The sequence below is a fragment of the Leptonotus elevatus genome, chromosome 2, assembly GCF_054856555.1.
Source record: "Leptonotus elevatus isolate MCC_2025b chromosome 2, RoL_Lele_1.0, whole genome shotgun sequence".
In the NCBI taxonomy this organism is placed as follows: domain Eukaryota; kingdom Metazoa; phylum Chordata; class Actinopteri; order Syngnathiformes; family Syngnathidae; genus Leptonotus; species Leptonotus elevatus.
In genome coordinates this window covers 37,154,605-37,166,801 of record NC_141240.1, presented here as the reverse complement: position 1 = coordinate 37,166,801, position 12,197 = coordinate 37,154,605, and the positions used below count along the sequence as shown (strand labels likewise).

At 37.0% G+C, this 12,197-nt stretch overlaps 1 protein-coding gene across 1 annotated transcript in view; it reads left to right on the top strand.

Annotated features, from left to right (window-relative positions):
* The window catches only part of camkvl (CaM kinase-like vesicle-associated, like), a 40,582-nt gene extending 28,430 nt beyond the window's left edge, over positions 1-12,152 (top strand). The window contains exons 3-11 of the mRNA XM_086069464.1: positions 766-897; positions 2,071-2,145; positions 3,201-3,339; positions 4,263-4,383; positions 4,673-4,748; positions 4,830-4,966; positions 5,736-5,814; positions 5,903-5,990; positions 9,845-12,152. Of these exons, the coding sequence (XP_085925590.1) occupies positions 766-897; positions 2,071-2,145; positions 3,201-3,339; positions 4,263-4,383; positions 4,673-4,748; positions 4,830-4,966; positions 5,736-5,814; positions 5,903-5,990; positions 9,845-11,194 (2,197 nt within the window). The 3' untranslated portion in view covers positions 11,195-12,152. The remainder of the gene's footprint in view (positions 1-765; positions 898-2,070; positions 2,146-3,200; positions 3,340-4,262; positions 4,384-4,672; positions 4,749-4,829; positions 4,967-5,735; positions 5,815-5,902; positions 5,991-9,844) is intronic.
* The last annotated feature ends 45 nt before the right edge of the window (positions 12,153-12,197 follow it).

The following is a 12,197-nucleotide window of genomic DNA, read 5'->3' as shown; positions in this document are numbered from 1 at the left end:
TTGTGTGGATCTTTTATATAACACAGCAAAGCGCAAACTTAAGTGCACTTTATCACATGGTAAAGAGAATATTTGTTTTGTTTTTTTAGAATATTTAATTAACGTCATGAGCCTCATATTCAACAAATAATTATATGAACACCATTTCCTCTGCTGCCTTTCATAACAGAAGTTTAAAAAAAAAATATATATATATATTATACATATTATATTTTATATTTTATATATATTTTATATATATTTTATATATATTTTATATATATTTTATATATATTTTATATGTTTTATATATCTCAGAGGCATCAAAATTATGGTGACAACTAAATAATAAAATAAATACATAAATAAAAAGCCACGCTTTTCTCTGATTACTTTTTTGCACATTATTGGCATTCTCTCAATGAGCTTCAAAAGGTAGTCACCTAAAAGGGGGTTTTCAAATGTCTTTAAGGAGTTTCCAGACAAAAGAATATAAAAAGTATGCGAAAAAGTAACCAGAGCAATGGATGGCTGTTTTGAAGAAACTATAATATAAAATTTGTTTTCAGTTATTTCAGCTTTTTTTTTTGTTCAGTACATAACTCCACATCTTTTGGCCCATCTTACTGCTTTTCAATTTATTTCAAATCTGAAATGTTTGGAAGTTGATGTCCCAAATTTTTGTCACGTTAAAATAATTTTACTCCATACCACAGAATTAAATGTGATTAGCATGACTCCAATTATGCTGTTTTATTTTTCACGTGTCCCGTTCTTGTGACATAGGAAGGAGTTCTGTGAGCTGTGCCTGGCTAAGGAAAGACAAACAAACAAAGTGTTTGTCTGCAAGAAATTCCTCAAGAAAGATGGCAGGAAAGTCCGCAAGGCCGCCAAGAACGAGATCATGATCCTGAAATTGTACGCAGTCAGAAGTATGATTGACGAGTAGAGGGAGGAGAAAGAGAGAATTTAAGATTTTCTTTATGGTGTACTTTCATTTTTTCCAGTAATAATAGATCAATTGTGCTCTACATCAATGACTCCCAACCACTGTGCCCCAGCACATTGGGTGTCATCATGAGTTTGCAATAAAAAAATAAAATAAAATAAAAAAATGCTTTTTGTCATGTGTTTTGTCTTGTTAAAACAGTCATTGTGACTTGATTGTAGTGCAATAAATATGATCTCTGACAACATCAGCCATGATCTTGTACCTCTAATTTGATATACAGGAAACCACAGCGCAGAGGAAAAACAACCAATCAGAGACAAAAGGCGGGACTCAAGAGGTGTCAATCATTTGCCAGAAAAGAACCTTATTTGTAATGGACTGTTGCTATATCACAAAATGTCATCGGTTTGAAGTCGTTTTTTGAGCAAGGTTGCGATGTGTGCCTGCAAAAAACCCACCTTCCGTCGTTTTATTATTTGTTATTTTTTCACACATCATATTTATCATGTAGAATCAAGTCATAATGTCTGTTTTAATAAATCTAACAAAAAGTATTTTTTTCTTTGCAAACTGTCTTTAATTGTTCAAAAAATTATTATGCATTCACTCCAAATACTGTAATGCATTTTCTTGTAACTACTGTATCAACGTGGCAGTAATATGTACTATAGCAGTTCTTCTCAACTATTATTGAATTATTATTGATTATTGACCCCAACTCTCTATAAATAGTGTCATTTTAAAATAGTTTTAAGTGCAGGAGCTAATACTCATTGCGGACTCTCTGACAATGAGAGCACCACTGCCACCTACTGTAGTGGATGTGCAATTACACTTTATTCTAGTACAGCAAAAAATATTCAATGCATGGCGCTCCCCACTATTTGAGAAGCACTGACAGACAGAACAATTAAATGCTCTTCCACTGGAGGGCAGAAAAATCAATTAAACAATAAATAGAGATGAAATCATATTTATTTTATCGTTTTTACTCTTTTTTTTAAGATTTGTACTTGCAAAATATGTTGCTTGGCTTAATAAAGGTTGGGCAGTCTACACTGACATCTACTTGCTACACCGATACAGTATTCTGATCAAGGACAGGTTGGTATCCTTAATCAGATTTTATGCTTTCCCAGAGTCAACCACCCGAACATCCTTCAACTCATAGATACGTTTGAGACCCGGAAGGAATACTACATCATCCAGGAACTGTGAGTATTTTTATAGATTTTACAAACATAGTATCTCCAACATCCAAACATCATATGATATGATAAATATCACGATATGACCACACAATACAATAATTATCACGATATTGTGGGGAGGTTGGCGATATGAAAAAAAAAGATGTGTATTGCAAATATATTATATATATATATATATATATATATATATATATATATATATATAATAACTTTCTTTGCTGGTATGATTTGTATGAGAGATAACCACCACAGTGCAGACCAAAACATTCCTAATTCAAATTAAACTGCACGCATAAACTGACTAGAGGGTTCTAGAACTACACAAATAGAATACAACCTCCCCTTTGTAACAGGTGTGCTTCTTTTAATATTGTGACATGACGACAAAGATAAGGCAATTTTTATATCGCAACATCACGATATTGCCATTATTGTTACATCCCTACAGCTGACAACAGCCAAAAATCCATCAGTTAAAGGGGCTGGGCAGAGCACAAGATATTATTACTGTGTGCTTTAATGTAGTCCTTCACAACAGAGAGAAAAGAGAGAGTGTAAGAGATTTGATGAAATATTTGCTCTTTCTAACACAGTCTACACTACTCATTGCCCCTGAAGCGATGCTATACCTTAAGAGGATCGATATGCCGAGTGCAGCCAGCCAAGTGTGTGTTTGCAACTTCTTGTCACGCAATAACTGCAGATGTGCGGGGAAGGCGTTTTGGTTGAGTTAGGAGAACTCGGATGGACAGATTGGGTTATTGCAGTCGTGCTGTAGGTAGTTGCAGGCACTCGTCCCGCTTTGGGCAACACGCAGCTGCCTCACCTATCATTTATATTCTTTCCAAAGATAAGTAATGAGCCAAGCCCCCGTTGTTTTAATTGCTCACAGTGGTACCTTGGGCTCCATGGAAGCAGATTGTCGTACTAATAGGCATAAAAAGGAGCAAACGCAGGATTTTTGACTGCGTTAAAAGCGATTTATGACATTGCAACGTGGCTGACAGCAGCAACTTTGCTTTCTGTTCATGTTCGTGCATGTGTGTTTTACGCAACAGGGCCACGGGGGGAGATGTCTTTGACTGGATTCAGGACCAAGGCAACTACACGGAAAGGGACGCCTCCAACGTCATCAGGCAGGTCCTGGAGGCTGTGGCGTACTTGCACTCTCTCAACATTGTCCACAGGAACCTGAAGGTACTCTCACCTTCTGCCATTTCTCACCAGAATCTTTGGCCTTCACGGTCAACCCATCATCCTTAAAAGGACATGTCATGATCCCTAACGCCATCTTGTGGTGAACTAATAATCCATTCATTTTAGATATAATAATAATAATAATAATAATAATAATAATAATAATAATAATAATAATGCATCGGATTCACATAGCACTTTTCTAGACACTCAAAGACGCTTTACAATTGAATGGATACATTATTCATGCACTCGCACATTCACACTGTGGTGGCTGACGGAAACGAGGCTGCCAGTGTGCACCTACGGCCCCTCCGACCCCCACCAAACATTCGCACCTCCCATACACCAGTGTGAGTAGCACCACAGCCGCAACAATAGTATGCAAAAAAAAATTGTATCTCATAAACAATATATATATATATATACATATATATATATATATATATATATATATTGTTTCATATATATATATATATATATATATTGTTTCATATATATATATATATATATATATATATATATATATATATATATATATATATATATATATATATATATATATATATAAAACGTTTATGAATAGATATATATCAGTCATAATAGTACCTGTTAAAGTCCTAACATTTTGAGGGTTTGAAAGGCATTTCCATTTAGGGCTTTCCTAAAATGCAAATATCTGCACAAAGTGACAGGGTGACACTTTTAGACCTTTCGAAAAGACCAAATAATTTGACATTCCAGTAGAAAGGGGAAATGAGCTGACCTCTAAAACACTAATCAGTTGTAGTGTATTTCAGAGTTCAGACACACTCAGATTTCCATTTTCATTGTTTTTGTTTCATGTTGTAGTTGTAATGCTCCTTGTGTTTTTTTTTTGTTCTAAATGTGTGAAAACATTGTGTCTCTCCCACATCACTTAGCTGGAAAACCTAATGTACTACACTGAAAACAACCACAACAAAGTAGTTCTGCGAGATTTCTATCTGTCTCGATTTGAGAATGGGCCCATCACAGAACCCTGTGGCACACCAGAATACTTGGGTAAGATTTGATGATTTAGCAGAAATAATCATTTAAATTTGTCTAATCACGCAGACATACCTAACTCATTTGATTTATTTTTTGCATATTCCACACAATTTTGCACTTTACACTTCTTTTCCTTTTTGAAATTCTCATATTTCCCTCAATGTTACAATAAAAAAAAAGGGAAGAGCCCTCCTACCAATAAGTAAACTAAAATGAACAATAAAACCATGTGCTGGGTAGAATGATGAACATAATAAGATGCTTAACGGAGTAAATTCACTTTTTCTGTACCATCCCTCAGCGCCTGAAGTAGTGGCTCGTCATCGGTATGGCCGACCAGTGGACTGCTGGGCTGTGGGTGTCATTATGTTTATACTGTAAGTCTTCATCATTTGTACAAATTGACCCGTTACAACGTATCTTTTTCTGTGTCAGATGACGAATAGTTTTTGTTTCAGATTATCAGGTAACCCTCCTTTTTATGATGAGACAGAAGAGGAAAACACAGATCTGCATAATCGCATCATTTTCTGTCGAATTGTTGCTGGTGATTTTGAGTTTGATTCTCCATATTGGGATGACATCTCCCCTGCAGGTACAAGCTTTCACCACACGATGGCAACAAATATCTTCAGACAGGTTACATTTAATATCGCAACAGTGACCTTATCACTTGCTTCAATATTATTACAATTTTGCTAAATTAAGCATTAAATAATAATAATAGTAATAATAGTAATGATAATAATAATAATAATAATAATTTTGCAATAAATTATAAAAAGATAAAATCAGTAACCTCTACGGACTTTTGACATTAATACATTAATAATAGCAGAAACTAAAATGAACTTTAATGCAGGCAAGGCAAGGTCCCAAAATGGACAACTACTACTATAGAAAATGGCTGGATGAATGTCAGGACTCTGAATAGAACAAGTGAAACCATTTGGGTTATGTTTGTTGAGATTCACTCTTTGCTTTAAGTAGCTTGCACTACAGAAAAGAAAGTAAAAGATTTATGAAGTATGATGCTATTCAGAATTTGGAGCCAAGGACACAGATGTTAACTCTCGGGGATAAATAGAATAGAGTAGATTAGAATAGATTATTGCCAATTGTATAATTTTAAAACAGGTGCAATTCTTGTGCATGCCCCCGAGTCAATTATCACAAATTAACAAACACAAACACAGTGCATTCGGGGGGGGGGGGGGGGGGTAGTAAATAACATTATAGTACAACACAGTAAAACTGAAATTGCATAAGACTGAAATTGCATCAGTTTGGTCAACTACAGTAAATGATTTCCTCCCTACCTTTACATGACTGCATGTTGAGCTTGGTTGCATTGACTCTTTCAGCTAAGGAGCTCGTCTGTCGACTCATGGAGGTGGACCAGATGCTGAGAATCACAGCACAAGATGCACTTTGGCATGAATGGTAGTAGTGTTCACATCGTCGCATTGTCTCAAAAATGCAAACGTTGTGTCACATTTTGGTGTCACATTTTGCGTGCTGCTCTTGTCAGGATTGCAGGAAACGGCGCATCAGAGAAGAACCTGAAGGATGGTGTCTGCGCCCAGTTTCAGAAGAACTTTGCAAAGGCCAAATGGCGGGTAGGAAGTCAAGCTCACTTTCAATCTCTTAGAAGTAGTAGAAAAGGGAAGACTGGTGGTATCAATAGCGTTAGTATAAATTATTAGTAATTCATTTGATTGAAAATAGTATGGATGCACAGACACCGCTTATTTTAAAACCAAGTAAGAGTACAAGTATCGACATTTGCCTGCCCAAAAAGCATATGTCAGGCTAGTAAAATGATATCGGTGTCAAAGTTTCAGTGCATTTTTTTTTAATCATAGGCATGAATAAAATTGTAATGTATCGGTGCAAATAATGATATCAGTATCAGTGAATCCCTACACTGTAAAAAAAATAAAAAAAACACAACTTGCATTTTTGGGTGGGTAGGGGCTAAAACAGTAATTCAAGTTGAAACAACTGAAATATAAAGTTAAGTTAGCACAACAATTTTTTTTACTTCAAAACAATTTGCGAGTATTTTTTTATGTTTAGCTTTTAAGCTGGTGGGACAACAGTTCTGTAAACTCTTATTTGTGAAATGCAGTAATTTTCAAATTATCAGCAAAACTTAAAAATATTTAGTTAAAATTGCCCAACTTAAAAATGTATCAAAGATTGTTGCCTTGAAATGTTGATTATTTTTTTTTTTTTTAGCTGTGTACAGAAATCCATAGATAGTATATCATAATGTCAAATGTTAATGTCAATGAGAGAGCGGGGGAACATGAAGGGGATATTTGACCTAAAACACATGTAACATAAATAAACTTCTTTTCTCTTTCCCCATATAATTTCCAGGAGTTGAAGGTATTGTAGATCATTATGATAGAGAATGGAAGGACAGAGCGTGGGTGGAACTGCACATTCACAGTCTGGAATGATTCAGTGAGAAAAAAAAAATGCATCTCTCTGTGGCTGAATGTGTATTTGAATTGACTATTTTTAAACCAAACATTAAGAAAAAAAGGCAGTCAGCCATGAGATGTGATGATCATGTCTTGACTGGTGAAGGTCTTCTCATGAGCTCTGTCCATGCACTTTCACTCTGCCTGTCCCAAAATAAATCAATCCACTGTCCCACTTTTCCTTTTCACAGTCAAAAGTTCAAAGTGGACGGACGGCTCTGCTCCTTTCCTACTCCTCATCTGCACTTGTCTATGAAATCGCTTTAGTTGATCAAATACGATAATGATCAGCAACAGGGATGTTGGAAAGTTTGAGTAGTTATGTTGGTGTGGATAAGGAGAGTGTGAAATGGAAAGGATGTGGTGGCTGTAAACCACTGTGGACCATTTCGATGTAATGATTCAATGTACAAGGCCCCCTGTCATTCCTCGTATCAAAATCCACATTGCACCTCAATGTTGCGTTTGCGCTACTAAACTACAAGCTTCCAAACTACAAGCTGCTTCGTCATATGGACGTCATTACTGTGTTACACGGTAGCTTTTGACTTCCAGATAATTTATTCCCTGGTTTTGAAACATCTTTTAAGATCCCATATTTTCCTAAATTCCTTCTGTGTTTGTTTACAGTCAGGGTAGTGGAAAGGTTCATTAAATGTATCAAGTAAGCAAATAAGGAATATGGGACGATGGGGTCTTGAGACTGATTCACACCAGGGTGAATTGGACCAAAGCCACCTGGAAGTAAACACAATTCACTTCACGTGAATCACATCAGAGCGCTTAGTTTTAGTGTTCCCAGATGAGCTTTGCCAAATATATGGTTAACGCTTTTTTTTACACAATACCAATAATTACACAGACCGAGTGCCAAAATATATTTTAATGGTTTCTGGGTAATTTTGGGCTGCTGAGTCCGAAAATGACATCTGTTTCTTTGAATTGGTTCCAGTCTTTGAGATATCGACATTTGTGACAATTAATTGATCATTAACTCATTCACTGCCATTTTTTCCACTTTTGATAACAAGAGTATGAAAACCTAGAAAATGTATTGTACGTTTAGAACAGATATAACATTTGTGATTAATCGTGAGTTAACTATTGAAGTCATGCGATTAATTATAATTAAAAAATTTAATCGTCTGACGCCCCTAATTTTTTTTATAATATTTTATTTTTTTGTTTAATTACTTAATTACTTGAACTCAAGATTAATCACAAATTTTATGTCTGTTCTATATGTACAATAATTTTTTTCCTAGGTTTTCATACTCTTAACAAAAGTGGGAAAAAAATTGAAACTAATAGAAATAGTTCAAATGAATTTTTGACGTCTATAGCCGTCAATGGCAGTGAATGAGTTAATGTGATGTGACAGTTTATGAAATGTACTTTGATCGTTGTTTAAAAAGCAGTGTGTGTGCTTTGACGTCACCTATTTTGGAATTTTGTATACTGCTAATATTGCCTGATTTTCTGAATTTTGGTTTGATTTTCACATGTAACATGATTTGCATTCAGAAGGCCCTTTGCGATAATCACTGCCATCTTTCACAATATTGCATCAAAAATTAAAGGCTAAAATGCCACAAAAAAAAGGAAGAATACTGTATTGACCTCATCAGAGTTGTAGCATAAAGAGAATCGTAACTTGTGTATTATTGGCACTTTAAAAAAAAAAAACATGGAATATGTAAAAAAAACAAACGAGACAATTCAGAAGGGAAAAAATACAATGTAATTTTCAGGTTCAGCGAGATCAAAATACCCTAAAACTGTTGAAATTTTCTTGGCACCAAAATGTGTGTTGACCAGTGTTATATCACTCTAAAAAGAGAATAGTTGAACCGACTTAAGTCTAAAAAGATCATTGTTGACCAACTTAATTAACTCATTCACTGCCATTGACGGCTATAGACGTCAAAAATTGATTTAAACTATTTCTATTAGTTTCACATTTTTTTGAGTGTGACAACATAGTTTTATTTTATTGTTCATTTAGAACGGATATGAAATTTGTGATTAATTGTGAGTTAACTATTGAAGTCATGCGATTAATTACAATTAAAAAATGTAATCATTTGACGCCCCTAATTTTTTATCTTTCCTTTTATTTATTTTTTATCAGGGGCATCAGGCGATTATTTTTTTTAATTGTAATTAATCACATGACTTCACTAGGTACTTCAAGATAAATCACGAATTTTATATCTGTTCTAAATGTACAATACACTTTTTTCTAGGTTTTCATACTCTTGTTAACAAAAGTGGAAAAAAATGGGAAACTAATAGAAATAGTTCAAATGAATTTTTGACGTCTATAGCCGTCAATGACAGTGAATGAGTTAAATTGCTTCAAGTAGTAACACACAATTGAATTAAATGAATCCAAGTCAATATATTAAGTTAAATTAATTATGAGTCCATTAAGTTTAATCACTTGAGTTAAATTTTACCCTTTCACACCCGCATTTTTTCAGCTGGGCATTTTATTTTTTTTAAGAACATGTGGAGAAAAAATTTGGGGGGGGGGAGGGTATCTCATGTTTTTATTTGGTAAAGTGGACACCAGGATAATATATAGGGCTGTAACGTGTCGTAAACGTACCAAGCTTATATGTAACATTTTTAACATGAACATCATGCAAATCAACTTGCGATTGTGATTGGTTGGTTAAGATCCAATCAGCAACCAGAAGTGTTGACATCATCCAAATTATGCGTGTTTACATGCAAATATGTCATGTCCACTGCAATCATCTATGGATCCGAATACAGTATATTGACTTGGATTACCGGTAACTTAATTTAATCGCGTGTTAACACTTGAAGCAATTCAATTAAGTTGGTCAACAATTCTTTTTTTAGAGTGTAGTACCAAAGTTTTAATGCATTGCAGGGACAAAAGTAGTCATGGCCCATACTGTATGTGAATAACTTTTGTTATTCTCTCCTTTTTTCTCCTCTCTGTCTTGCAGAAAGCAATCCGTGTCACCACCTTTATGCAGCGACTGAAGAACTCCGAGTCAGTTATTGACAGTACAACTGAGGTGCAGCGCAATGAAGACGCAGGGGAAGTTACAGGAGGGGTGTCCGAGTTAGCAGGTGACGAGGAGGGTAGCAGGATCACGCAGCGTGAGGTGATAACAAGTGGTATGCCTTTAGAGGTAACGGTTGAAAACAGGCCACCGGACATTAACCAGGAAGTTGAAAAACAGGAGGCGGTAAAGGTGCATCTTGAAGCTACGGCATCTCAATCCTTGCAGCTTGGCACAAAGAAAGCGCCAGACGGTCAAACCAAGAATACAACAGCCAATTTGGATGAAAACAAAGAATCTAAAATAACGCCTGCTACCACCATAGAACACACCAAGCTACCAGACAGCATTTCAGGCCCTCATCCTGACAGGATCCTGACCTCCCCTGATCCCAACAAGCGCACGATGATCGCAAATATTCATGGCCTTCCGCCCACTGCCTCCATTAACGCAACACAGAAGGACGGAAATGACGGCAGCTGGTGTCAGACACAACTGCCGGAGGCGGTGGCAGAGAGTTCGGTGGGAGCAACAGCTACTCCGGCTATAGCGCCGGGAGCTGCGGCAGATGTAAGTCTTGGTGTTCAATTGAGGGGTGAAGCGAGTCCCATGTTGAGAAGGGACAGGGATGCCAAGAAAACAGACCGATATAGCGCAGAGTTCAATATTGCCAGCGAAGGTACGGCAGCAGGTCACGGCTGCTACGCAATTGGCAGCACTGCTAGCCTGGGCCGACACGCCACACCGTACAATAGAGACATTGGGAACGTGGGCATGGGGATGACCGGGCCTTATGGGAGCCCATATTGCACTTTGTATGCAAGTGGAAGAAGTGTGGGGATGTACGGGACCGGGTTACATCACGGCGGAGTGGGCAGCAGTACGACAAGCGACTGGCAAATGGACAGCGTGATTGAGCAGATCGAGAAGCAAATGGTGGCAGTGCTGGAGAAGATTGAAGGAGACATGCCCTCGTTGTTGGAGCAGATCAGCGACTGCCCCCCTGAACCGCTACGCATCCGCAGCGCGCACGCCTCGCCTGCCGCCTCTCGGGGGCGCACCTCACATCACACTTCTTCAGAAACCTTGGCCACGCCGCCACCTCTTCCAACCTCTCCCAGGCCGGCGTTGCCGTCTCTCCCTCGCCTTACTATCCCTCCTCCTTCCTATCCTCCACCGTCTCCGCCGTCTCAAGCCTCAGTCCAGGCTGCAGGAGACAACGAGTGTGGACAGAGTGGGACTGAATGTTCTGGACATTCCTCCAGAGCTGGGATGGGTAGGGGGTTATAAAGTAGGTGGGAATGATCAACTAATAAATATGTCACAGACGGGATTTGGGTATAAATAACCGTATTTTCACAAGATTGACAGGTGACTAGTCTAGATAGGAGTACTGGAAATGGATAGATGGATGGATAATTATATTCTCTATAGATCTTGATTTATGGTTACTCTGTCACACAAAGACAGCACATCCACCACATCCTTCAACAGATGTTGTATTGCTTGATACGGTCACAAGATGACGACTTTTTGATATATTTAGCACCAAACTCTTATAGTTGAGTAAAAGGGAATAGACACGACGAGCATAATGTAGTATGGAAGCTGTAAAGAGCATGATCTAAAAAAAAAAGAAAAAAAAGTGTGCGCTATATGCTCACTATACAACATCATTCTGGAATCCAGGCGCTTTGAGTAGTTTGACGAAAATGCACAGCATGGGGTAAAAATAAAAAAGTAGAATAACAGAAATGACGTACCACCATTTAAATGATGTCCTGCAAAATGTAAATACATTTACTGTAACTGGTTTCTCAATTCTTGTTATGCTCTGTATTGTAAACTTCCTCGTGTCCAAGCATCTTTTAACATTATTAATCAAGCACTTCCTGTCCTACTTTCGTCTTTATTAATGTAGCACTTCATTTGAGATGGGAGCAAGTTGCAGCCAAGTGGACTGATGAAACCTTATCACGGCAATAGAGATTTGTCCTACATACTCCTCGATCCCTTGAGAACACCCTGCCAAAGGCATCCCAAAATATTACTTAGATATATTTGGGGCACAAAGAACACGACTTATTTTAGTATCACAAATGTAAAAGCAATGTACATTTTATTCATGCTTTTTTGGGTCTATGTTAGCCTCATCGTGTTATGTGCTTTCCTCTGGATCAACCATTCTACCCCAGTGTAAAATATATTGTGTCTGTAAGCCTTTCAATAAACATACAAGGAAATATCATCACCGATTTTAATTATTGATGTTTTGATTGTGAGACGTTAAGTA